This window comes from Arachis duranensis, chromosome 1 (assembly GCF_000817695.3).
Source record: "Arachis duranensis cultivar V14167 chromosome 1, aradu.V14167.gnm2.J7QH, whole genome shotgun sequence".
Lineage (NCBI taxonomy): Eukaryota > Viridiplantae > Streptophyta > Magnoliopsida > Fabales > Fabaceae > Arachis > Arachis duranensis.
This window is the reverse complement of record NC_029772.3, coordinates 97,436,919-97,463,710: the sequence shown is the minus strand read 5'-3', so window position 1 is coordinate 97,463,710 and position 26,792 is coordinate 97,436,919. Positions and strand designations below refer to the sequence as shown.

Below are 26,792 nucleotides of genomic sequence, written 5' to 3'. Positions count from 1 at the left end.
GCAGTGGTATCCACTCCCCACCTTTGCATGAAATTCCCGACCCCAGGAGGAATAGCAACGGTGAGGGGAGATCAAAAATTGGCAAGGAAGTGCTATAACGAAAGCCTAAATCTGAGAGGAAAGGGCAAAGAAGTCCACACCATAGAGCTAGGCGGCACAAGGACCAGAGAAGAGCTGCGACCCCAACCGGGAGGAAAAACCGAGGAGATACAAGTCGGTGAAGAGGAAGGAAAAAACACTTACATAGGAGCCAACCTAGGGGAAACCCTAAAACAAAGGTTGGGTGAACTCCTAAGAGCTAATTCTGACCTCTTCGCATGGAAGGCTTCCGACATGCCCGGGATTGATCCCGAGCTCATGTCTCACAGGCTCTCGGTTTACCCAGGGTCCCGACCTGTACAGCAAAGAAGACGTAAGCTCGGCCCGGAACGAGCCTCAATAGTGGAAGAGCAAGTACAGGCGCTCCTGGAAGCCGGCTTTATTAGAGAGGTCAAATACCCAACGTGGCTAGCCAATGTAGTGCTAGTCAAAAAACAGAATGGTAAATGGAGAATGTGCGTCGACTATACCGACTTAAATAAGGCATGTCCTAAGGACCTTTATCCCCTACCGAGTATTGATACCCTGGTGGACTCCAGCTCGGGGTACCAATACTTATCATTCATGGACGCCTACTCGGGATATAACCAAATCCCGATGCATGAACCCGATCAGGAGAAAACATCGTTCATCACACCAAAAGCCAACTATTGCTACGTGGTCATGCCATTCGGACTAAAGAATGCAGGAGCCACGTATCAAAGGCTGATGAATAAAGTGTTTTCCCCCCATCTAGGGAGCCTAATGGAAGTATACGTCGACGACATGTTAGTAAAAACCAAGCAAGAAGTCGACCTCTTATCCGACCTCTCACAAGTCTTCAACACTATAAGGTTGCATGGGATGAGACTAAATCCCGCAAAATGCGCCTTCGCGGTGGAAGCAGGAAAATTTCTAGGATTCATGCTAACACAAAGAGGAATCGAGGCCAATCCCGACAAATGCAGAGCCATGCTAGAAATGAAAAGCCCGACTTGTTTGAGAGAGGTTCAACAGCTCAATGGCCGACTTGCAGCCCTCTCCAGATTTCTGGCAGGATCGGCATTAAAATCTCTCCCACTATTTTCCTTATTAAGGAAGGGATGCCAATTCGAATGGACTCTGGAATGCGAGGAGGCGTTCCAAGAGTTCAAAAAATTCTTAAGCCAGCCTCCTATTTTAACCCGACCAATACCGGGAAAAGACCTCGTCCTATACTTATCCGTAGCAAACAGGGCTGTCTCATCAGCCCTGATCAGGGAAGACGAGGTCGGACAACACCCGGTCTATTTTATCAGCAAGGTCCTGCAAGGCCCGGAACTAAGGTACCACAAACTAGAAAAGTTTGCCTACTCCTTAGTGATAGCCTCACGAAGGCTACGACCTTACTTTCAAGCTCACACAATAAGAGCCCGTACGAACCAACCCATGAAGCAAATTCTCCAAAAGACGGATGTTGCAGGGAGAATGGTTCAATGGGCGATAGAGCTCTCCGAGTTTGATTTGAGATATGAAACTCGGACAGCAATTAAAGCCCAATGCCTCGCCGACTTCGTTGCAGAATATGCAGGAGAACAAGAGGAAAAGCCGACTACATGGGAACTCTATGTAGACGGATCCTCCAACAAGACAGGGAGCGGCGCAGGAATAATATTGGTAGATGGAAAAGGAACCCAGATAGAGGTCTCCTTAAAATTTGAATTTCCGGCTTCAAACAACCAGGCAGAATACGAAGCCTTGATCGCCGGATTAAAGTTAGCAGAAGAAATTGGTGCTACAAAGGTGATGATATACAGCGACTCACAGGTGGTGACCTCCCAAATAAGCGGAGAGTATCAGGCAAAGGACCCCAATATGAAAAGGTACTTAGAAAAAACCTTGGAGCACCTTGGGCACTTCGCGGAAACCGAGGTTAAACATATAACTCGGGATCTAAATAGCCGAGCCGATGCCCTATCCAAGTTAGCAAGTACCAAACCAGGAGGAAACAACAGAAGCCTGATTCAAGAAACCCTCTAAGAGCCCTCGGTATCCAAAACGGAAGATAGACAAGAGGCACTTGAGGTAGTCGGTTCAAACCTCTCAGAGCCAGGTCCCTAGCCAGAAAATTCATCCGAGCTGGGTTCTACTGGCCGACTTTGCAAAAAGATGCCACAGAATTTGTGAAGAAGTGCCAGACATGCCAAATGCATACAAACTTCCATGTTGCTCCCCCTGAAGAACTGATAAGTATAACTTCTCCATGGCCGTTCGCAAAATGGGGATTGGACTTACTAGGACCATTTTTCCAAGCGCCTGGGCAAGTAAAATACCTAATAGTGGGAGTAGACTACTTCACGAAGTGGATAGAAGCAGAACCATTGGTCATAATCACCGCTCAGAGAAGTTGGAAGTTCCTCTAAAAAAATATTATCACAAGGTATGGAGTACCTCACTCCATCACCACTGATAATGGTACTCAGTTCACCGACTCAACCTTAAAAAATATGGTAGCGAGCATGAAGATTAAGCATCAGTTCACCTCGGTAGAACATCCACAGGCAAATGGACAAGCTGAGGCAGCTAACAAAGTCATACTGGCAGGGTTGAAGAAAAGGTTGCAAGATGCAAAGGGAGCCTAGGCTGAGGAGCTCCCACAAGTACTTTGGGCTTATTGGACTACACCTTAGTTTGCCACAGGGGAAACACCCTTCTGACTTACTTATGGCATAGAAGCCATGATACCAGTTGAAATCAGTGAGCAAAGTCCAAGGGTGAACTTCTACGACGAGGTCGGAAATATACAGGGGCACAAAGAGGAGCTCGACTTGCTCCCCGAAGTCCGAGAAGGTGCCCAGATAAGAGAAGCAGCATTAAAGCAAAGGATGACTACCAGGTACAACAAGAAAGTCATTCGAAGAATATTTGCCTTAAATGACCTGGTCCTAATCAGAAACGACATTGGAGTCAACAAGTCAGGAGAAGGAAAGCTCGCCGCAAACTGGAAAGGGCCATACAAAATCAAGGAAGTGCTAGGGAAAGGTTATTATAGAAATTAGTGAGGTCCTAGGAAAAGGCTACTACAAGGTGACCGACTTGAACGACACCGAGTTACTTAGGTCGTGGCATGCTTGTAATATGAAAAGGTACTACAGTTAAAAGCGAACTCTACTCCCTGATGTACTCTTTTCCCAACTTCATGATTTTTTCCCAAAAAGGGTTTTTTCTGGAGAAGGGTTTTTAACGAGGCATCATAGTAGAGGCTAAGGGAAAATAGGCTATCAAGACCCTTAGTAGCAAGAAGGTACCTTCCTAATCAATAAAGATCTTTTTTCATTTACAATATCTCTTATAATATCCTACTTTATTTTTTCTAAGTTTTTCTACGAAACGCGCCGACTTAAGCTCGACAAAACGTGAAAATCCCATGAACCGACCTAGATGGTCGTCAGGATAAAACGACGAGGTACAAGTCGGCGTAAAGAGGTTATATGAGTTGATCGTAAGAACTCAGGAACCATCCGACTCTTAAGTCGAAATGAAAATCCGAGTAAAACAAACTCGAAAGAGCTCCGAGTAAAAGAAAACCGAGCTCCGAGTAAAAGAAAAACGCATCGCAAAAATAACCTAAGTCATGAAAACTCATCAAAAAGCAAAGTTGAGTATAAAGGATACCAAAAAGAGATTGAAAAACCTAGGATCGAAGGTTGCGTAAAAAGCCCTCAAGCTAAAGGGCTCGAAAAAGCAAGACAAGCCAAGAAAAAGGTTTTCAGAAAAAAGATCAAAAAGGGTTCTTCGAAATATCAAAAACAGAAAAGCATACACGCACAAGGTAACTTAAACCCTTATCCAAAAAAGGGCATTCACTTTTGTTTAAAAACCCTTATCCAAAAAAGGGCACAGATCAGAATATTTTGTTTACGGCCTTAAAAGGCCAAAGGGAAATTGTTCACACAACCACCAACAACGAATAAGTTTAAAAAAGGGGGGACTCACAGGCCGAGCCCCCATATAGCCATAAAAAACAAAGTTATCTTTTCAAGGGAGTAGAGGAATCACCACCGCCAGACTCAGGAGGGGCGCCACCAGGACCAGTCGGAGGAACGGAGGAAGAACTCGGAGCATCTTTAGAACGAGGAGGAGACTCAATAATCCTCTGCCCCCGAGTCTTCAGATCCGACTCAGAAACAGCCTCGGGGACAGGAGGATCAACGATGGCGCCATCAATAACTACCTTGTCGGGATGTAAAGGAGAAAGATCCAAGTCGGGAGCGATAACTCTGACTTGTTCCAGGAAAATTCTCCAAGACTCCTCGGCCCCATCAGCAATAGAGTCCTCCAACTCGGCGTATGCGTTCCGAGAATTCAGCAAGTCCTTCCTCACAGCAACAATATCTTGAAATAAACTGTGGTAGCTGTCTTGTGCTGTTTTCCTCAAATTTGCCTCCAAAGTGCATTGAGCCCGCAGCTTACTCTCCTCCTCCTTAAGGTGATCCCTCTCCCTCCTCAATTTATCTCTCTCCTCCTTCAACTCTTTCTCATGTTTTTCATAAATAAGAAGTCTCCCCTCCAACTCCTCAACCTTCGAGGATGCCCCCAAAGAGCTGAGGGGAGTCTTCTCAAAAATGTCCAAAAGTTTGCCACAAACACCCGCCGCCCTAAAACTCTCCTCGGCCAGAGCGGTGAGGTGGTTCCGAACAGAAACATCATCCACGCTTATATAAGGATAGATGTTCTTTCGGACGAATGCAAGAGCATCCGCCTTAACCCCACCATCCAAAGAAGAGCTAGACTCTGAAGTCTTGCGCTTCTTCTTCTCTGGCTCGGAAAGAAGTTGGGCAGAAGGGAGTGGCCGAGATAGAGTTGAAGAAGAAATTATAATAGGTTGAGAGGGAGTGCCTGTATTCTTAGGAGGAGGAGGAGGAGGAGAGACGACTGCTTTGGCACCCCCGGACCTAGCCCGGGACTTCGCTTTAGCCTCCTGGACCCTTTGATAAGCCTCCTGAGCATTCTTCCTTACCATATCTACAAGAAAAACAACTAACAGTTATAAGTCGGCTAAACATTCAAGTCGGTAGAAACAACTCGGAAATAAGGAATGCATGTACTACCTAATTGAGATTGAACAAAAGTCGGCGTTCCCTGGAGGATTTTCCTGGTATCCAAGTATGGGGCCCTCCCCCACGCTTCTCGGAAAAACCCCACAATAGCCGCCTCCACCTCATCCAGGTCATCTGGACCATACTTTTCACAAGAGGAAGGCGGCAACCAATAAATGGGGAAGCGAGGGGAGGAATGCTCATCCAGGAAAAAGGGGTGGTGACCCTCTACAGCTTGTACTTTGAAAAAATAGTTTTTGAAGTCATGAAAAGATTCGTCAAAAAGGGTGAAAATCCTCCGACCTTGTATGGCTCGGAAGGATACCCACTGCTGTTTGTTGTTTAGCCCACTAAAGGGCTTAGTCATATGAAAGAGAAAGAAGAAAATCCTCAAAGAGGTCGGAAAGTCCAGAGCGTGGCTAATAAACTGATAGATCTTCAAAAAACCCCAAGAATTGGGGTGAAGTTGAGTAGGGGCAACTCTACAGTGGTGCAAAACAGATATCTCGAAATCTGAGAAAGGAAGAAAAACACCCAAGCGGGTGATCATACATTCATACATGAAGAAAAAATGAGGGGCCGCCTCATTAACTCTCCCAAAACAGACCCGGTCTTCAGGACCCGGGATTATCAGTTCATATTTTGGCTCGTCCTCCTCCGAAGTACAGAGCCTGTGATGAGTACGAAGATGAGTGATAAACTCAGCATCGACCAACGGTTCCTCCCCAAGGACCGTAACATCAACCCACTGAGAAAGAACGTCTACGGAAGCCATTTTTTATATATAAAGAAAAGTGGCAGAAACCTACAAAAGGGAAAAAGAAAAATCAAAAAACACGGCCCCTAAAGAGGAGAGATACGAAGCTAGAATCTACAGGTCAACCTATCCACTCACAAAACAAAACATGCAAACATAAGGCATGACATGGAAGAAACAAAACTAACCTTTATCCGAAGAAATGAAGGCTGGAGAGAACGGAAATCTTCGAACACAAGAATGCAGCACGAGCAGAGAAAGAAAAAGTTTGAAAGATCGCAGAAACGGAAAAATGAAAAGAGAGGGAAAGTATTTATAAGCATGCTAAGGGGCATAATGGTAAAAACGGAGCAGTCATTAATGAGATTGCACCGTTACCAAAGCCCTCAATGCTTCCCTAACGGACACGATGCTTGAATTGACGTAACTGTTAGAAACAAAGGGTCGCGAAAATCACGTCGGTTTATAAGACCCATGTTCTCTCCCAATAAGTCGGCTACGAACCCGAGTTAAATACTTGAACTCAAACTCTAAATGAGACTTTGGGCTCAAGTAGGGGCACTGTTCATACCCTGGCCCAATGATAAAGGCCCAGGTCCAATTAAAAGGCCTAATCTGAAGAATTAAGCCTAGCTAAGTACCGACCTCCACATAAGAAGTCGGTATCAACCACGACTTGGTATAAAGAAGTCGGATGTGAGATTAGCTGGCAGATAAACACTCATTCAAATGAGTAACCGCCCCTGAAATCTCTCTAACCGCTTCGTAAAGCCATATCTTAACCTCTCCAAGATAATAGGGACGGTTAACACCCTAAAGATATGACACTACTCCAACGGTGGTTATTGGTTCACCACTATAAATACACTGACACCCCTCAGGTATCTCTAAGTCCAATACTCTCTAGACCTGCTCACACTCTTGCTAACTTAGGCATCGGAGTGTCTTTGCAGGTACCACCCCCCATTCACTCGCGATCACAAGTCGGACGGAGCCTCCCGAGTTGTAGACCCATCCGGAGTCCTCCTCCTTCGCGCACTTGGGCCGTCAAACGTCATCCATCTTATTAATCTCCGGTTACCCACCGTGACACACATATTTCTTTTTACTTTAAAATATATTCTCTGTCAATATATTTTTGTAATACATCTTATATTATATAATTTTTTTACATAATTTTTAATATTATATGTGTTATTGACTCTCCCATAATATCATTTCTGGATCCGTTCCTGACACCAACTAAAGTGTTTTTGAGATCTACCCTACAATACTGTTATCAATTTATCATTATAACAAGCTAAGTCCTCATGACCCAAAAAAGAAAAAAAAAAAGCTAAGTCTTTATTCATTTCATACATTGTTAAACCCGCATCATATGTTAAAACGGTTGAATCTATTTACTGAAAATGAATATGAAATAAGGTGTTGAACTAGTTATATTTAACATTGCTAAAAAATATTGTTCCTCTAATATTTTTTTGAATAAAATATATTTTTTATTTTTAAAATTTGTCAAAAAATTTAAAATATTCTTAAATTATATTTTATTTTAATTTTGTTTCATAAGTTTTTAATTTGCATCTAATGTATTCTTAAGTCTTAACAACTAACTTTTCAAAAATTTTTAAGTTCAATGTAGCAATATAAGCATCATGTCATTCACGTGTACAAAAAAATTGAATGCGATTGAAAAGGATGTGCAAGGCCAAGGGTCGAGAGGCAGGCACGATGTGTCCATAACATTCAACGGATGAATTCTTGGCTAGAATTGTATATATGAATTAGCAAATCATGGATTGCCAAGTGTCGTGGCATTAATTCAGTGAATTATGAAGATAAATAACGGCAGGGTCTTTCCATTGACCAGTATAGTAGTTTCACTACTCACTCACTCTTACTGGTTAGCTTGTCCTGCACAGAAGCTGAATTGAATTGATATGGCTGATTTGTTGGAATGGCCGAAGCAAGATAAGCGCCGCTTACTTCATGTGGTTTACCGTGTTGGTGATCTTGATCGCACCATCAAGTAGGTTCTTTATTCTGATATGTAATGTAACTTGCTTAGTCACAGTACAATGATGAATGAGATTTCTTCACCGTCTTTCAGGTTTTATACTGAATGCTTTGGAATGAAGCTTTTGAGGCAAAGGGATGTACCAGAGGAGAAATACGCCAATGCTTTTCTCGGATTTGGCCCTGAAGAATCTCATTTTGTTGTGGAGTTAACATATAGTATGCTAATCTATCTTTTCCTTTTCTAGCTTGTGTTCTCTCACTATATGTAACCTTGTTTTAAAATCGTTTATTCTCAGATTATGGAGTGAGTTCATATGACATTGGAGATGGCTTTGGACATTTTGCTATTGCAACACAAGATGTGAGTTACCAGCCAAATCTTCAACTGATTTCTTCATTGTGATGTGAAGAGAACGAGTCACGTTGCCACATTTGTGTTCAATTTTGTAGGTATACAAATTGGCTGAACACATCCGGTCCAAGGGTGGAAACATCACAAGGGAGCCTGGTCCGGTTCAGGGAGGGACCACGGTCATCGCCTTTGTTAAAGATCCTGACGGTTACACTTTTGGTCTCATCCAAAGACCTACCATCCATGACCCTTTTTGCCAAATAATGCTTCGTGTTGGTGACTTGGAGCGCTCAATTCAGTTTTATGAAAAGGTATTAGTCAAAATGCTGTATGTGATAATAATAATAATAATAATAATAATAATAATAATAATAATAATAATATGCTTCAATATTAACCAAAATGCTTATTATTGGTGCAGGCTGTGGGTCTTAAGTTGTTGAGGAAGGTTGACAAGCCTGAGTACAAGGTGAGGGCGCTTCTTGTTCTTGGAATTGATATTAGCAATGATGAGTGGAGATTCATATAGTTGTTTTCATGTGAAATTGATATTAAGAATCGTTATATGATTTGATATATTTGATTAAATTCTTATATAATAGTTATCAACTATCAACTTCACACGAAGATAACATTCAACGTAACTTCAAGTCTAAGCAACTTAAAGTCTCTAGTTAAGTGATGTATTGTGTAATGTCACTACAGTACACTGCAGCACTTCTTGGGTATGGAGAGGAGCACGAAACAACTGTGTTGGAGTTGACATACAACTATGGTGTCACTGAATACTCTAAGGGAAATGCTTATGCACAGATTGCTATTGGTACCGACGATGTATACAAGAGCGCAGAAGTTGTTAGCGCCATTGCACAAGAGCTTGGAGGCAAGATTACTCGGCCACCGGGTCCAATTCCCGGCATTAACACGAAAATTACTTCTTTCTTGGATCCTGATGGATGGAAAACTGTAAGTTCATGTTCTTTTTTTAATTTTCCTTGGATTGAGTTCAGCTGTAATATGCTCTCTTCCTTAACATGTGATCAAAGAAGTGAGGTTCTTCTTAGCTGTCCACATTTTCTTGTTCTGTGTTTGCTTCCATTATGATTCATTTTGAATGAAATTTTGTAGGTCTTAGTTGACAATGAAGATTTCCTGAAGGAACTGAACTGAAGATCGTGCTTTAGTCCAAATGAGAACTCCTTGTGCTTTTTCTATGAATAAGTTGTTAGTATTGATCAGTGAACATCGTGTGTATCAGTGTACTTGTCTTGTCTTCACTCTTTAGTATGCTTGCTATTTAGCTTGTTCTGTAATAATTGACCCAAAAAGCACATTGCTATCAATATTTCCAAGCTATTTATGATTATAATCAAATGGTCCCAATCTGATACGAAAATCAAAATCCTTTGCTTCTGTTCAAGACTTGTAAAACATTTGTAATGAACATTCCAAATAGCTCCCAATGGGATTCTCCATAGCATGATTTAGATCAACTCTCAATCAAGCTGGAAAGAGTTCCACTAACCTGATGCGTTTTTCTTTTTAAGTAAACTATTCAACTTTTGACTCCAAGATGGTCAACGAGTATGGAATTTTAGGTTAAAATTTTATTGTCATCATGTAAGCAATAAAATAAAATGTATATATAATTGCTGGTTCAAGGCTTAACTCTAACCAAAGAAGCAAAGGAAGAAGAAAATCTTGGGGGCGGCTTGGCCATTCATTTATTTGCCATCATGATGTTCGCTATTAATATCATAAATATAAAATAATATAAAGGGATCCAAAAAAATGTAAATGAAAAAGAGGGTTTGAGGAGTTAGGTGTTAAAGGTGACAAACTTTGATCTTTCAAGATGCCTTATCCAATCTGCTCTTGAAAACTCACTTTATGATACTCCAAAGCACCTCCTTAGGAGATGAAAAAAGAATTTTGATAGTGGAAATGCTCTTAAATGATGGATACTTTCTCCCCATGTCTCTCTGATTCAAGATGAAACTAACTCTGCCAGTAGCCGCTTATGCCAAGATCAATGACACTCTGAAATGTACAGCATGCACAGTTGCTCCTAGTTAAGCCATTTATGATTCTATAAAACTGTATCCATTGGATAACAACCAAGAACACGAAGAAATCTTGCAAATTCCTGGGAAAAAAAAAAAGATGATGTTACTGATAACTTGAGTTTCCCTTTGAAAATTACCTTTGAAGATAGATAAAGTCAACACAGAAAACATGTCAATATTATACCTTTTGCCAAGGCATAGTGAGGACAGGTGGGACATACAAGTTTTGTAATCAAGCATGGATGCAGTGTACAGTAGGAATTTTAACAATGTATCATTCATGCAATTTGATGTGGAAAGAGAGTTGAAGTTAGCAGTGCAAATTTGTCAAACTGATATGCTACCTAACCAAAATAAAGGGCCAATAGATGGAGCTTTCCTAGCAACTAGCAAGTAGCAGCGTTGTAGTATTTGCTGTTGGATCAGGCAAGTCAAGAAATTAATAAACTACGACCAATTGCGGACGTGTGATAGTGATTCTTTGGTGGAAGGATATATGATGGTGATTTTTCTACTACACATTGCTCCCTAAGGAGAAATATACATCACTCTTTGGGGAATTTGCAATTAAAAATGACAAAGATGTCTATTCATATATCTAAAGAGTAATAGATAGTGATAATTTGTTAGCAAATAATTATCATAGTTATTTTACTTAACTACTGAAGTGTGACATTCATTTATTTATTATTTCTTTTCTTTCACTTGACATCTAATCAATATACTTTTTGCAAAATTTGCATTTCTTGTTAACTTATTCATTATCAATAATTGAATATATATATACCCCTATTTAGAATTGGAGAGAAGATTAATTTGGCAAGGAACACAACTTGAGTTGTTTAGATACCTGCAAATGTCCTAGGGCATATTGTGATCGGGGGTCTGCCATCGAGGCTTCAAAATCAATGTAGAAGAGGTAGTCAAAGTACCTGGGGTAAAAAAAGTAAAAATAAAAAAACTGTTGGGCCTAGTTTCACAAGATATTTGTATTACCAGAATCATAATATGGTAACCACAAAATAAAACTAAATAACTAAACACCAATCTCTAAACATTTTCTTTTCAATTTTTTAATCAATGACTAGGGAAATAGGCATTTCAGAATAAAGCTATACCATATTTGATAATTTAGTGATTTGGACTGACAAAGAGGTTTTTGCATATCATTCACATACTCCCACTATCTTCATAATGTTGGCAAGATATGTATGCACTACTGGTCAATTTGCATCTAAACTTAAAAGTTTACATACTGAATTATACTACGTCAAACATCAGTTAGGAAACAAAATCCACTACTCACTTAGCACTCCCTTCATTTGAATCATCAACAACCCGAAGTGGACGCTGCTTTAGCGGGCGACTCTCTATCTGTATTTGGAACAGAGAAATAAGAGCAATGGCTGTGTCTTAATTTCAGATTTTCAAAAATCAGTTAATATAGTTCACCTTTGACAAATTAATATTCCTCATAGAAAAAACTGCCAAGGCTTTGAAAAGTACACCAGGGCCTTCTTCGAGACTGAACACAATGCTAGTCTGAGACAAAACTCACGAATATATCAGCAAAATTTATAACTAAATAACTATAAAAAGATAAACTATTTTTACCTTGTAGGGCCTGTCAGTTCCTGGGATTATAGGATCCCTTGCAAGGATCAAGAAACGAGTAATATTTACATCATCATCCTATCAAGATGGCAAATGAATCAGCTCAACCTAAAACTCTTCATTTGATAGTAACAACAGACATTTTTTTTTCTCCTTTCTTGTGGTTACAACAAACTATGCTTTGCAATAAGAGATAAAAAGTAAGGAGTGACCATAACAAATCATTTTAAAGTATCCTTAATGAACACTGTAATAATTAAGCAATTTTGTGAACGAGTTATAGTTCCTTTTGTCAACACTTCAACTGCTATCACGAAGCAAACTGCTGCCTTATTAATTTTATTCTTGGAACACTATCAATTATCGGAAAAAATGGTCCAAGTCCTATACATCAATCAAAGGGAAATGATTATCTGTCATTTTTAAATATTAGGACAAAGTAATACTGATAAAACAGTAAATAAACATTGTCCAATCTCAGCTCAGATAGGAAAAGCTACTCCTAACCATAGTGAAAATAACCGTTGACTCAAATTCCATGCAATAAGAACCATGTGATTTAAGAAAGCAAAAAGCTGAGGCCTCATGTTTTCTGTGCTAAATATTTCACGAAGTCCTACCTGAATTCCTTCTACAAGCACATCAAGGCCATATATATTTGCTGCTCGGCAACTTGCAATAGCTCCAGTATCTCTTACACAATCCAAGGCCACTGTCTGTCCACAAGATCCTACTTGTTAGGACATGGTACTATAAATGATCATGATCAATGCTGACCAAGGAAATTTTACAATATACCTTAGCTGCAGCTGCAGTATCAGGCGAACCAATTTTAACGACACCTAAATCATTAAGCATATTCTCACATTGTGCTAGAGCCTGCACATAAAATTATTTCTCTAAGATAAACTGTCTGGCTGCTTAAAGCATAACCATGCGTACTCCATTCTGTTACTCGGAATAGGCGACCTAGTGCATAAACTCCATTTGATCTTAAAGATAAAAAAGAACCATATGTAATATAGCCAACCTGAGGATGACTCACAACAGCTTTGAGCTCCTCCTTTCTTACACCGGGCAATCCTAAGAGGCAGTGGCTAACTTGCAACTGCACCTCCCCAACAATATGCAGCCTATGACGAAGAAGTAGGTCATAGTTACGGTGGATGCTTCCACCAACAGAATTTTCGATGGGTAGAACAGCTTTATCCACCAACCACAATTCAACTGCCTACAGAGAAGAACACAAGTATATCAATGCAGCTTTGCAGCGGTTAAAAGTTAATACATCAAATGTGGGGCTAGAGAGAGAAGACATAATAAAACAAGAAATAGAACCTTGAATGCAGCTTCAAATTCGTCACATGGCACAGTCTCACATTTTGGATATGCTTTCAATGCTGCGTCCTCACTATATGCTCCTGGAAGACCCTGTATCAAGCAATTAACAGGTTAATAAATTTAATGTTGCCATGAACATTTTACTTGAAAATAAGCTATACAGAATTATACCTGATAAGCCACTCGCACCTTTGATCCATCTCTTGGAGAAGAAGAAACATCAATTGCTGTCAATGGCCCTGCAGTAAAGAAAGTCATATAACTATGCTGAAAGTAAGAGTAAGACAGGAAAGAAGATTTTACTGATAGGATAAAACATTAGTTGCATCCATTATACTATGAAGTTGTGTTTACCTGTACATGCATAACCATGGGTGCATGCTTTAAAGTGTTTCTTAACGGATGTACAATGTTATAGTTAAAAGTATCAAATTTAAGCTTAATTACTCTACTTTAGAAAGCAAGATCAAAGTTATACTTAACTATTTATTATATATCATATGAGAAATATTTGTTCTTCATATCATTATGCTGAGTCAATATGTTAGATTGTCAGCACAAGTCTTCTATTACTCACCAAAATGACACTAGATGAAATGATCATGGTTAACCATTAAGAAACTTTGGAATTCTATGACACACTTAATTTATCCCTTTTGTACATAATGTTCAATCACAAATGTCAGACTTGCACCAAAACACCATGTGTTTAAAAGGGAAGAGAGCATCAAAAACAGAAATGCAGCTGAGAGAGATGCCTTGGGGGGATAAAGTAAACTGAAAAGTTCATAATATGGCATGTCATCTCTTATCCAATTACCCCTCTACCAACCATACCCCTTAAGCTCTCCACAAATTTTAACAAAGAATAATTCAATAGCATATGAATATCATTCAACTGCGAGTAACATAGTAGGAAATTACAATAAGCTCTTCAAGAAACACCAAATCCATTAACAGAAACAAGAGACATTACAACAATCATGTGCAACTGTGCATCCAACATAAATTGGGGGTCTCAAGTATATTGAAATAAAATACTGGAGCCTAATTTGTGATCATAATAAACATAAAATAGAAAACTTTGCTCAATGCTGGTATCATGTAGTTAATAAGCAAGACAATTCTATGAGAAACAAAGTAATCTTTCAAGCCATTACCCCAAATTAAGACATAGCAGCCAATAATCACAATTTGATTACAGTTACAACTCAATGGTGGCAGAACAAAAGAATTCTATTAAAAGACAAAAAGACAAACTTGAAAAAGAGGGAGACAAAAAGTTAAAAACTTGAAACTCACTAGGAAGGAGGTTTACATCCTTGTGAAAGGCCTTAGAGTCATTGTAGTGAGAAGCATCGGCAGCAAGAGATGAGTCAACCAAGGGCACAGTTGGCTTCTCATCTTCAACAGGAGTTAGAGCTCTCTGAGCCACAAGACCCAAACTAGTACAACAACATTTCCAATTGCAGCACTTGTCAAGGTCATACCTTAAATTCAGGCCCCTAATAAGGCCACAATTGGAATCATGAGAACCCAATTGAGGATAAGAAGAAGAAGAAGGACAGATGGAAGCAGAGGCCTTAAGAGCCATCAAAATGAAAGAAGAAAGCTTGGAGGGTCAGGAGACAGAGATAGAGAGAGGAAGAGGACCCATGAGAATCAGAATGGTGTGTTTAGGGGGTTGGTGAGTTTTGGTGATTCACAGCATCAAATAGACAAATACATTGTTGATGATGGTTGGCGCCTCTGGACCCCACACAAAACTATGACCTCAACCCGGCAATGTATGAAGAGATATCACAAGTTCTGTTCTGTGGATTGAAGAATGTGAATGTTAGTTAATTCAACAATGAAGAATGGTAGAGTCTGAGAAACACAGGAATTTACAAAGAGAAAGAAATTGAAACAGGTAGGTGAACTGAACGGTGACCACCTACACACACACACGTTTTCTAGTCAAGTCTTAGGATTGTATTAACAGGAACGCATGTCTGCCATTTGTTGAGCCTTTGTGTTAACAAAAAATAAACAATACTTAACTAGATTTTCCTACAATGTGTTTTAACTTTTAAGAATACTTTTTAATTAGGCAATAATAAAATTGTTTTTGAGTTTTTCAATAAAAGCAGCTTTTTCGTTTTTAGTATCTTAACATATTTGTTAACAAAATTCTTAGAATAATAATTTCTTTTCATTTTGGTTTCTCACTATATTTTTCATCCCGATCAAATAAGAATTAGATTGAAATTTTATTTAAGATTTTCTTCTCTTCATTATAATAATAATAACTGTCTTTAAATTTTCAATTCAATAATAATTGTATATAACGTAGTATTTGGATCCAAGAGGGGAGTCAAATTACTGAAATTAGGTAGAGGCAAAATAACATTTTGCTTTAGCTTAATTTTCTTCTTAGATACTATATATTATTTTAACTGTAACTATAGTATGCAAAAATTAAGAAGAAAACAGAATAATGAATATATGACTGAAAAACTTAAAAATGTATATAAGATTAGACTGCCATCTAACAATAATAATATTTACTACATATAGTAGAGATTAAAAAAAGAGTTTGACATACAGATTTTATTCCTAGAATGCTCATATAATTCATAAAAAAATCTATTTTACTATTTGTAAAACTTGAACTTAATAATTTTCTTTTAGAATGTATGAAAATTCTCATCATGACTAAATTCAAATTTATTTTTTTACACATTTTTAATTTATTAAGAAATTATTCGGATAATATAAATAATAAAATTTTACAACCAAACAAAATACTTAATTAAGTAATATTTTAAATTCACGCGCGCACATTCTTCACCCTGTCGCTCCTCTTCTTCTTCTTCTTCTTCACCCATGTCGCGCACATTCTCCTCCTTCTCTTTCTTCGTTATCTTTCGTTTTCATTTGCGTTATCGTCGCGTCACCACCACCACCACCACCTCCACCTCCTCCTCTTTCTCCTTCTTTTCTCATTTGAATTTTCTCTTCTCCTTCCATTCCTCCTCCTCCTCCTCATCCTCCTCCTCTATCATCATCATCATCTTCATCATCATCATCATCATCACCGTTATTATTATTATCATTATTGCGTATTTTTGACATCAAATTGATGAATCGGCCAAGTCTTAGAAAGAGACAAACTAAAAACCGTGCGAATAGTCGCTGGTGTGACTACTGGACTAAACGTCTCACCACAATCCACGCCCACCTGTTGAGTTTTATCGTCACCTACAAGATGAGCTTTATGCCTCTCAAAAGAACCATCAAATTTTTCTTTATGAGCAAAAATTCACATAGACTGAATGACATTAACATTTGGAGGACAGAGCACTAACTCCCACGTCTTATTCTCAATAAGAGCATTATATTCATCATCCATAGCCAATTTCCAATTCGGGTCACGAAGAGCAGACACAGGATTACGGGGTAAAGAGGATTTAGACACTGATACAAGAAGGTTGAAAGACTTTTTTGGCTTAGAAATCTCATGTTGACTCCTAGTAACAGGTCCTGTGGGTAGACTAGATTGAGAGATTGGAGTTGGGCGAGGAAGAAAGATAGGTGGGAGAGTAGAAGTTGGGCTCGGTAAGATGGGCTCAGGAGAGGTAAAAAAGGGTGCGACCGGAGAGTTTGTTGGAGTAGTGAGATGATGGACCACGTAGGGAGATGGCCCATCATCCAAAAATCGATAAGTATGATTTTGAGGAGTATGTACCTTTGCAAAGAAAAATTGCGTCTCATAAAATAAGACGTGACGGCTAATGATGATATTTTTAGATGACAAATCAAGGCATTTATACCCACGATGATGTGAAAGATACCCAAAAAAAATACAAGGAGTTGAGTGTGGTTGAAATTTATTTATGATTGTAGAGGGAATAAGAGGATAACATAAACACCCAAACACCCGAATATGGGAATAAGTTGCATCCTTTTGATAAAGAATCCGAAGAGGAGATTGATAGTGTAATAGTTTATGAGGAAGAATATTGAAAAGATAAGTTGCTATTTGCAAAGCATGATGCCAAAAGGAAGGAGGAAGGGAAGCATGGGCCAATAAGGTTCGAACAATATTGTTAATTGTACGAATTTGTCTTTTGACTTTTTCATTTTGAGGGAATGTATGAGGACATGAAAGACAAAACTTTACAAAAGTCCCAAAAGGGACCATTATCAAATTCTGTTCCATTGTCACATTGCATATTCTTTATGTCCCGCTCAAATTGGGTTTGAATAAAGGTTTTGAAATTCAAAAATGTGGAAAGAATTTGTGATTTTTGCGATAAAAGAAATGTCCACAAAAATTTTGAATAATCATCCACAAACAGGACATAATATCTATGACCCGATGAACTCAAAATAGGTGATGTCCAAAGGTCACTATGTATAATATCAAATGGCATAATAGTGCTAGAATTTGAAGCATAAAATGACAATTTAATATATTTTTCAAGAGGACAAGAATGACAAATACGAGTGTCTTTAATTGGATGACATTCAATAAATTTATTCTTCCTGAGAGAGCTCAAAACAGATGCTCCCGGGTGACCCAAACGGTCATGCCAAAGAGATGGTGCTAAAACAGCAAAAGTAGATTGAGAAGGGACTGAATTTGTGATGGGATAAAGTTCACCCCGACTTTTACACCGCATTACCGGCCTTCCCGTATGAAGATCCTTCATAGAAAACCCAAATAGATCAAATTCAACAGAGACAGAGTTGTCAGTTGTAAATTTGTTTACGAATAACAAATTTTTAACAAGGTAAGGAGCATGAAGGACATTATGTAATTGTAAAAGAGGACACGAGAAAGACAATTTAGTGTGACCGTAGCCATGAATTGGAATTGATTGACCATTACCAACAATGATACCATGTTTATTGCACATATTGAAATAAGACGTGAGGTTACCTTGTGCGGATGTCATGTGAGAAGTGGCACCGGTGTTCATGTACCAATTTGCATCTGGAAGAGTGATACCAAGAGTATGCATTGCAGCTTCAATGTCTGTTGGAGTTGGACTGCCATGTAGGCCTGTTGGGGTCTGGTCCCAAGTATACCATGGTATGGTTGATGCTGCTGTTCATAAGTGGGCTTGGTCCATGCATTAGAAGGATATGGACAAGGAGGTATAGGCCAAGGAGCCCAAGGTGCCATCCAGGGCCATGGCTGCCCGCCATACCATGGAGTATTGATTGGAGGTTGTTGACCTGTTGGCTGCTGCCCAATACCACGGTTGTTGCTTGTGCGTATACCCCCCTTTTCGCCTCCACGACCACCATTGTTGCTACGATTTTTTCTTCCATTATAACTGCGATTTTGGTTTCTCTTTCCACCAGTATTATTGTGGTTGGAAGATGCATGATCAGAAATATCATGAGGCCCATTGGAATAACAGGCAACCATGGCTAATGAGGAGCTATGTGCCACCTTCTTAACAAGGTCGGCCTCTTCAAGAGTGAGCATTGAACGGGCTTGATAAAACTGGGGTAAAGGATCATTTTGACTAATAAGAGTGGCTACACTTTTGTAGGGCTCGGTGAGGCCAAAGACCAGTTGAAGAACAAGTCTATTATTGTCGACGGGAGAGCCAACATTCTTGAATTGGTCCGATAGAGATTTGAGATGTTGACAATAAGTAGAGATATTTGGAAAATCTGCCATGTCTACATGAGTAAAGTCCTACTCAAGGGTGACGACACGAGAGTGTCTGTTATCCTGAAATATGTCACGTAGTTTATTCCAAGCTTCCATTGCCGTGGTGTCGGGTTCAAGAATTGTATGTAAAAGATCATGAGATATAGTAGCGTAAATTTACTATAGAACCATAGCGTCAAGAGTTGACCAAAGTTCTTTCTCCTCCTTTATTGTAGGCATCTTTTCATCATTATGTATTTCTTCTTCTTCTTTATTTGATTTTTTCTTGTATTTATTCTTGTTAAGGGAATAAAATAACAAGAATCATGAGAAGGTAAAACAAGTAAGAGAAGATGAACAAAAAAGAAGATGATGATAATGATGAAGAAGAAGAAGGAGGAGGAGGAGGAGAAGGAATTTGCTTATGCGTCATCATTATTAAGTAATTTTGGTGCATTTTGGATTTAAATAAGGGAGTGATACTATGTATACAAGTCTTTTTGTAACCAAGTTTAACCAAATTGGTGTAAAGCCCAACGAAAAAAAAAATGTTATACATCACTACTCCTTTTTTTCGCATTTTCTGCAGCACACAAATTTTTGTTATATAACACAAGAACTTATTGATACAGCACACAAATTTTCGAAACATAACATATAAAATTTTGTACATAACACAAACTTATCGATATAGCACAAATATTTTTGCACATAGTACACAAATTTTCAAAACATAACTCACAAGTTTTTGCATATAGCACATAAATTTTTGCTATAAATGTATTTTATTAGTTAAATGAGTTAATGTTCTAGTTATGTAATCCTCTAAAAATTTCTGAGGTACAAATAAAAATTTTGTACTATGAATAATAGTGCATTTAGATTATAGAAGAAAATAAAATTGTACACTAGATGCAGGGAAGGATTATACTAGAAGAAAATTAGATGAAATTGAGTTATGAAAATAAACTATTGTATTCTCTACAACTAAGAACACTTATATATACAAGTTTATCTAAGACTAAGTCAAAAAACTAACTACAACTTCAATAGAATTTAACTACCTAAAAAACTAAGAAACCTCAATAAAATTTAACTACCTAAGAAACTAAGAAACCGCTTTAAATTTCTTGAATTTTTAAGTTTGTAACTTGTTGATTATATATATATCAGTATACAAGTATACTACACGTATTTAATTGGTTTAGTATACAATTTTTTGTATATAGTACATAAATTTTTTAAAATATAGTATATAATTTTTTACTACACCAAAATTTATATGTTGTGCGACAAAATTTTTGTGCTTTAGTTTTTTAAATATTTATAGAAGAAGAAGACGGCAATAATGATATAAAGAAGGAAGAGGAAAAAAATAAGAAGAAAAAATTAAACAACAATAACATCAAGAAGAAAAAGAAGAAGAAGCAATGATCGTTAAAAAAGAAAGTGGCGGGCACGTGAATAGTTTTTATTTTTAACAATTAGGTTAAATTTGATTACTCAAAAGTCTTGGACACCTAGCATATTTGTAAATAAGGTGCATTATGAGTTTAATTTCGGCGCATTCTGTTTTGAGCTTGTTTTAAATTGAGTTTGTTTATGTTTCGTCATCACTAAGAAATTTTGGTGCATTCTAAATTTAAATAAGGTGCACACAACGTAAATCTCTTCTTCCTCCTCCTTCTCATCTTCTACTTCGTCTTCTTCTTTTTCATTTTTTTCATCTTCTCCTTCTTTATTTTATTTTTTCATAATTATTCTTGTTTTACTTTCTTAAAATGAATAAAACTAGGAAAAAGAGAAAAAAAAAAGAATAAATTTCGGTCTATTTTTGCTAAGAATTCAATCCAATAAGTGTGAATCTATATTCATTCAACTAAATAAGATTGTAATACAGTACAAAAATGTCCATTCAAATCTAATATAAGAAGTAATGTTACTAAAAGAAGAAGTATGCACAACACAAAAAAGAAAAAAAAGAATGAAGAATTAAAAAAAGAAAAAATGCAGCATTAAAGAAGATATTTTTGTGTTTTGTAGCAAAAATTTTAGTATAAAAATTAATACATTTATGTGTTATTGTTAAGAATTTCCGGTGTTATCTTTCTGATAAATTTTGTACAAGAGGTAAATACCAAATTGGTGTCCGAAGAATTTTAACACTGACAAAATGGTACCTGATCTTTGTTATTGATAAAATGATCTCCGAAAAATTTTAAAATTTGACAAAAGTGACCAACCTTCAATTGAATTACCTGGAGTTAAGGTTTAAGAGTGACGCGCAGTTAACAATTTTTATAATTATAAAATTTACCACTTTTAATTTTTATAATTTTAAAAACACCCCAATTTCAATTTTTTAAAACCCTAATCCCCTCTCTTCTGGAACCTCGTCCCTTCCTCTTTCTCTGCATCCTCCTCCAATTTTCTTCTTCTTCCCCAATAAACTCCTTTTCATTTTCGTTCATCACCGCCTCTACCTTCCTCCTCCTTCCTTCGACCAACCTCTGGCTCTGACTTACTACAACAGCGCCACCTTCCTCCTTCCTTCTTCTTCACTCTCTTCTAATTAAAGATGCTTATCCGAGACTCAACTCCTTCTTTTCAAGACTCAACTCCTTTTTTATTTCTCTTTTTTTTTTTGACCCAGTGGTTGTGATGCTACTATGGCTGTTGAGCTCATAATGGGTGGTTATAGAAACAACAACAGCAGCAGTGGCTTCGCCACTTCCAAGACTGAAGAGAACACCGTCCAAGAAGTGGCATCTCTCTCAGACTCAGCCCTAACACTTTAGTGATTCTTCTTCTTCTTTGTCAATCAAGACAGTTTCACATATGTCCAGTAAGGAATTTTTAGCAAAATTAGTAGCAGCAAAAGTAACCAAACTCCATCAATTTTTTACTCAGAAAGTTTGTATTTTCATTACCATTATCATCCAAGAAAACTGACGCCTTGATAGCGTGGTTCAACTCACGTTCAATCTCTTGATCTGCCCTAAAAAAATCAGATTTTTCCTATCAACTTGTCTCTATTCCCAATTTTCATAAGCATCTTGCCTAAAATATTTGATATATTCTTCTTAGTTGTCTTACTTGAGATATCTCCAGTAAAAAGGAGAAGAAGAAAAGATATTAAGATTTTTTTTTGAAAATGATGATGATTTAGAAGAGGAGACGAGAGTTTCAAAGAAAGGGGATTAGGGATTTTTAAAAATTAAAACTGGGACATTTTTAAAATTATAAAAGTCAAAAGTAGTAAATTTTGTAATTATAAAAATTATTAACTGACACGTTACCCTTAAACTTTAGCTCCAGGTAACTCAATTGAAGGTTGGTCACTTTTGTCAAATTTTAAAATCTTTCGGGGATTATTTTGTCAATAACAAAGATCAGGTACCATTTTGTCAGCGTTAGAATTTTTCGAGTACTGATTTGGTATTTACCTCTTCTATACAATTTAAAACTCTTCTTCCTCCTCCTTCTCATCTTCTGATTTCTTTTTCATCTTTTTTTTTATTTCATCTTCTCATAATTCTTCTTGTTTTACTCTCTTGAGATATATAAAATTAAGTAAAAGAGAAAAAAAAGAAAAGAATAACCGACTGCAATAACATAAAAAAGAGGAAGAGAAAAAGAAAGAAAAATAAAATGCAACAATATAACAGTAGCACCAATAGAAGAAAGAAAAAGAGATGTACGAAGATAGCAATGTCAGTGAAGCAGATGTTTCGTTTGCATTAGTAAAGCATGCGTCTGTACATGCTGCGTATAATAAAAGTGATTTTTGCTAGATTTGAACCAATTTAATTGAATTTGGTTATCAAAAAATTTAAATGTATAACAAGACTGTAATATAAATATTTGTTGAATAACTACACATGATAGGCTAGGCTCTGTATTATGTATTATGGTATTAAATGAGAAGGACAGCATGAAAAGAAAGATGGTGTCATTTGTAGAAGAATGATTATAGAATTGATTATTTGTTATTATTTATACGTAAAAAATTAGTCATTAATTAATTATTTTTATAAAATATATAAGTAAATAAAATAATAGGATAAACTACTAAAAATGTACTCGATTTTTGAAAATATCAAAAAAATAACTCTTATATTTTTTTAATATTACTTTTGTTATAGGTGACAAATAATTTTTGTATTCAATAAATCGTTGATGCATTTGATCTACATTTTTATAAAAATAATTGAATAACTATTTAAAAAGAATATATAAAAAATCAAATAAAAATCAACTTCTAGAATTTTTTATTTTTTAAAAATATTCTTAGTCAATGATAAAATAAAATATAATTTTTAAAGTATTTTTTGAAAATATATGTTATGTTTTAAAATATTTTAAAAATATTTTTGTCATTAATAAAATAGAACTGTAAAAGTTATTTTTGATAACGTTCTTATAATTCATATGCGAAATGGGTGGTTTACTCAAAATTATATATAAATATGTAATAACTAAGTTAATGTCTTATTTTTAGTGCAGTGATAATGTTTTTAGGAGTAGACAATCCCATTTTAAACATATTTTTAGACTTTAATAGTATTATCTATGATGTCACTCTTTACATTTGTGATTACTTTGGAGAATAAAACTTAAGATAGTATATTTTGTATATTTTATGGGATAATAATATGTATCACATTCATGCCAACTTTATCTAGCTACTAATGCGAATCATATATCATATCATATTATTATTTTTGGGCAATTTACATATTTAAATAAAATTAGAAAATTTTTTATCCAAATACACAAATAAGAAAATTGTTACGTATTTGTACAAAATGCATTATTATGTAAACCGTGAAAGCTAACTACGATTTTTGATTTGTACATAAACCGTGGCTGGCAGAAAGGTTTTATAGAAGGAAAAATTTGGCTGTAAACCGTGGCCACCAACCACGGATTAGGAAGGAAAAGTGTTAGGCATAAACCGTGGGTGGCTACCACGGTTTATGAGGAATTTTGCAACGTAAAATCAATTTTAGTAAAATTTGTCAAACATAAATCATGTTGGCACAAATTCACTTCTACCTAAAATCAATTCTACAAAATTACTTCCATTCAAACTTTAGTTTTCCCAACGTGAATCCAAACACACACTTAAAAGTTACTGTTGATCAAAAAATATTTTTGATGAAAGTAAATTGATTCGGAGTAAGTCAGAATCAATTTTTAATACAAAATGCATTAAAATTTGTTTCTAACTTACTCCGAATCAATTTACTTTCATCAAAAATATTTTTCGATCAACAGTAATTTTTAAGTGTGTGTTTGGATTCACATTGGGAAAACTGGAGTTTGGATGGAAGTGATTTTGTAGAATTGATTTTGGATAGAAGTGAGTTTGTGCCAACATGATTTATGTTTCGCAAATTTTACTAAAATTGATTTTGTTTAATTTTTTTATATTTTTTAGTATCTTTTATATAGTATTTTTTTATAGTACTCTATTTTAGTATATTATAATTTTTTATTATTATAATAAAAGTTAATATTTATTGATAAAATTAAAAATAACATATAAAAATAGACAACTTTTTAAGTATTTTTTTTATAGTAAAAAGTAATATTTATTTATTAAATTAAAAATAATATATAAAATAACATATTTTAGTACTCTTTTTAAGTACTCTTAATAATTTTATTTTTTATTATTATTTTAGGTTCTAATTTTTACAAGTTAGATTTTTGTTATTATTTATAATTAATTTTTTATTTAATTTATCATTTTTAATAGGAGTAATAATACATATTATAAAAAATTAAAATAGTAAACAGTGCATAAAAATTAGAATAATTATTTTAATATTCTTAGCATTTATTTAGAAAAAATTATGAAAAAACCAATAATAACAAGCAACAACCTAAACGTGGGTTGAGTAAATGCAGAAGCTATAATTTTTTGCTTCTAATGAACGAGCTTTTGGGATGCAGAATCAAGTTGGCGTTCAAAAAAAATGTATCTATAATAATATAATTAAAAATGTATCTATATTATATCTTAAAAATATATGTAAAAATATATCTCCCATGCAGGTTGAATCTCACCCACATATATATAGATATTCCCTCCTCATAAACCGTTGGAGGCTACAAAGATTTATGCCAATTACCATTCCTTCATAAACCGTTGCTGGCAGCAAGGTTTTATGAAGATTTTCTTGCATTCATAAACCGTGGTAGCCTACCACGGTTTATGGTCATTTTGTTTCAACATGTAATCCGTCCCTGCCAGTCATGGTTTATGTACAAATCAAAAACCGTGGTGAGCTCCCATAATTTACATAATAATGTATTTTACACAAGTACGTAACAACTTTTTTATTTGTGTATTTGAGTAAAGGTTTTTCTAGTTTTGTTTAAATATGTAAATTGCCCTATTATATAAATATATAAATGTTTTAAAATTGTGTTTCTCAAAATTAACTGTATACTCTTTATGTGGCTAATTTTGCATAGAAAATTGGTGACAGCTGCTAGAAGAAGACTATTTGAAGGGAAAATGATTGTCATCGTTGTAATGGTTTGACTAAAGATCAAAATCATGTCCTGTACTGTCTCACGCATATAGACTTACATAATTAATCTTTATAACATTCAAAGTTTTTCTAGAGTTCCCTTCCATATTTGAATCTGGTAGAATTTATTATCAGAGTTAAGACATAATAACCAAATTTCATAAATCACAAAATTCTCAGTTATCTGCTGGTGGTTTTGGAAGTGGTATAATTATAAAATATTCTCACCATCCTACAAATGATCGATTAATGTTACAGTAACAATTTTTTAAATGATTGATTTCATAGATGAAGTCTTTAAAAAATATGAGTTTTTTTTTGTCAAAAGAAGAATAACAGTGGAGATTGAAGTTGCTTCGAATCTTCCGTAAAGATGACGACATCCCTCTTCTAAATCGAAAATTTGTAGTAGGAAGAGCCTCCTTAAGACACAACCAAGCCAAAAACTTATGCTTTTCCGGAACAAGATGACGCCAAAGCCAAAGCCAATTCTCCCGCTCGTCCCAATCAAACAGCTGCTTACACAACCACAAGTAACCATTGCGTGAGTTATAGACTTTGGCAGTAGACCCACTCCAATACTAACACACTTCCGGACCTGCTTGTTCATTTGGATTGTAAGAGCATAAGTTTTTGGCTTGGTTGTGTCTTAAGGAGACTCTTCCTACTGCAAATTTTCGCTTTAGAAGAGGGATGTCGTCATCGGATAGGTGTCCAAGATGTCTTTCTAACCATGAATCAGTTTTACATTGTATTAGGGATTGTCCAAAAGCTCAGCTTGTCTGGCATAGGTTGGATATTTCTTGTCATCCTTTGGATTTGAAGAACTGGTTCTTGTATCATAGCAGAGAGCATCTGTTTAAGTTCTTTTCGGGACTTTGGTGGATATGGCAAACAAGGAATAATGACATATTTAATCCCTATGAAACTTGGCCTCCGAAAAAAGTGATTTGTCTGGTATTAACTTCAGAAAAGGAGTTTAGGAATATTTTTGAATTACAACGTATGTCCATTCCCTCTACTCTAAATGGTTTTTGGAATCCCCATCCATTGGTACTTTTAAGATTAATTGTGATGCTAGTTATTTTGGTTCGGGTGATAGTATTGGTTTTGCTTGTGTTATCAGAGATTGTAATGGGAGCTGACAAAGGGGGTGTTTGAGAATGATTGAGAGTGATAGTATTCTTCAAGGAGAATTGTTTACTATTTGGAGAGGATATCTCTTAACTTGGGATGTGGGTCAACGAGATGTTATTGATCCATTGGTGTTCAAAATAAGAGATATCATG

At 36.2% G+C, this 26,792-nt stretch overlaps 2 protein-coding genes across 2 annotated transcripts; one reads left to right on the top strand and one right to left on the bottom strand.

Annotated features, from left to right (window-relative positions):
- The first annotated feature begins 7,744 nt into the window (after nt 1-7,744).
- LOC107466623 (lactoylglutathione lyase GLX1) lies at nt 7,745-9,686 on the top strand. Its single transcript, XM_016085619.3, has 7 exons — nt 7,745-7,942; nt 8,024-8,148; nt 8,229-8,293; nt 8,383-8,595; nt 8,706-8,753; nt 8,990-9,250; nt 9,413-9,686. Exons 1-7 carry the CDS (start codon nt 7,854-7,856, stop codon nt 9,452-9,454), a joined length of 843 nt encoding a protein of 280 aa, XP_015941105.1. The 5' UTR covers nt 7,745-7,853; the 3' UTR covers nt 9,455-9,686.
- A 289-nt stretch (nt 9,687-9,975) lies between these two features.
- On the bottom strand, nt 9,976-15,270 carry LOC107466632 (arogenate dehydratase/prephenate dehydratase 1, chloroplastic). Its single transcript, XM_016085630.3, has 11 exons — nt 14,608-15,270; nt 13,477-13,544; nt 13,303-13,395; nt 12,995-13,195; nt 12,763-12,843; nt 12,585-12,680; nt 11,965-12,042; nt 11,803-11,892; nt 11,657-11,724; nt 11,201-11,282; nt 9,976-10,430 (listed from the first exon to the last, which is right to left on the bottom strand). The coding sequence occupies exons 1-11, from the start codon at nt 14,897-14,899 to the stop codon at nt 10,374-10,376; spliced, it is 1,206 nt and encodes a 401-aa protein (XP_015941116.1). The 5' UTR covers nt 14,900-15,270; the 3' UTR covers nt 9,976-10,373.
- Nucleotides 15,271-26,792: the final 11,522 nt, after the last annotated feature.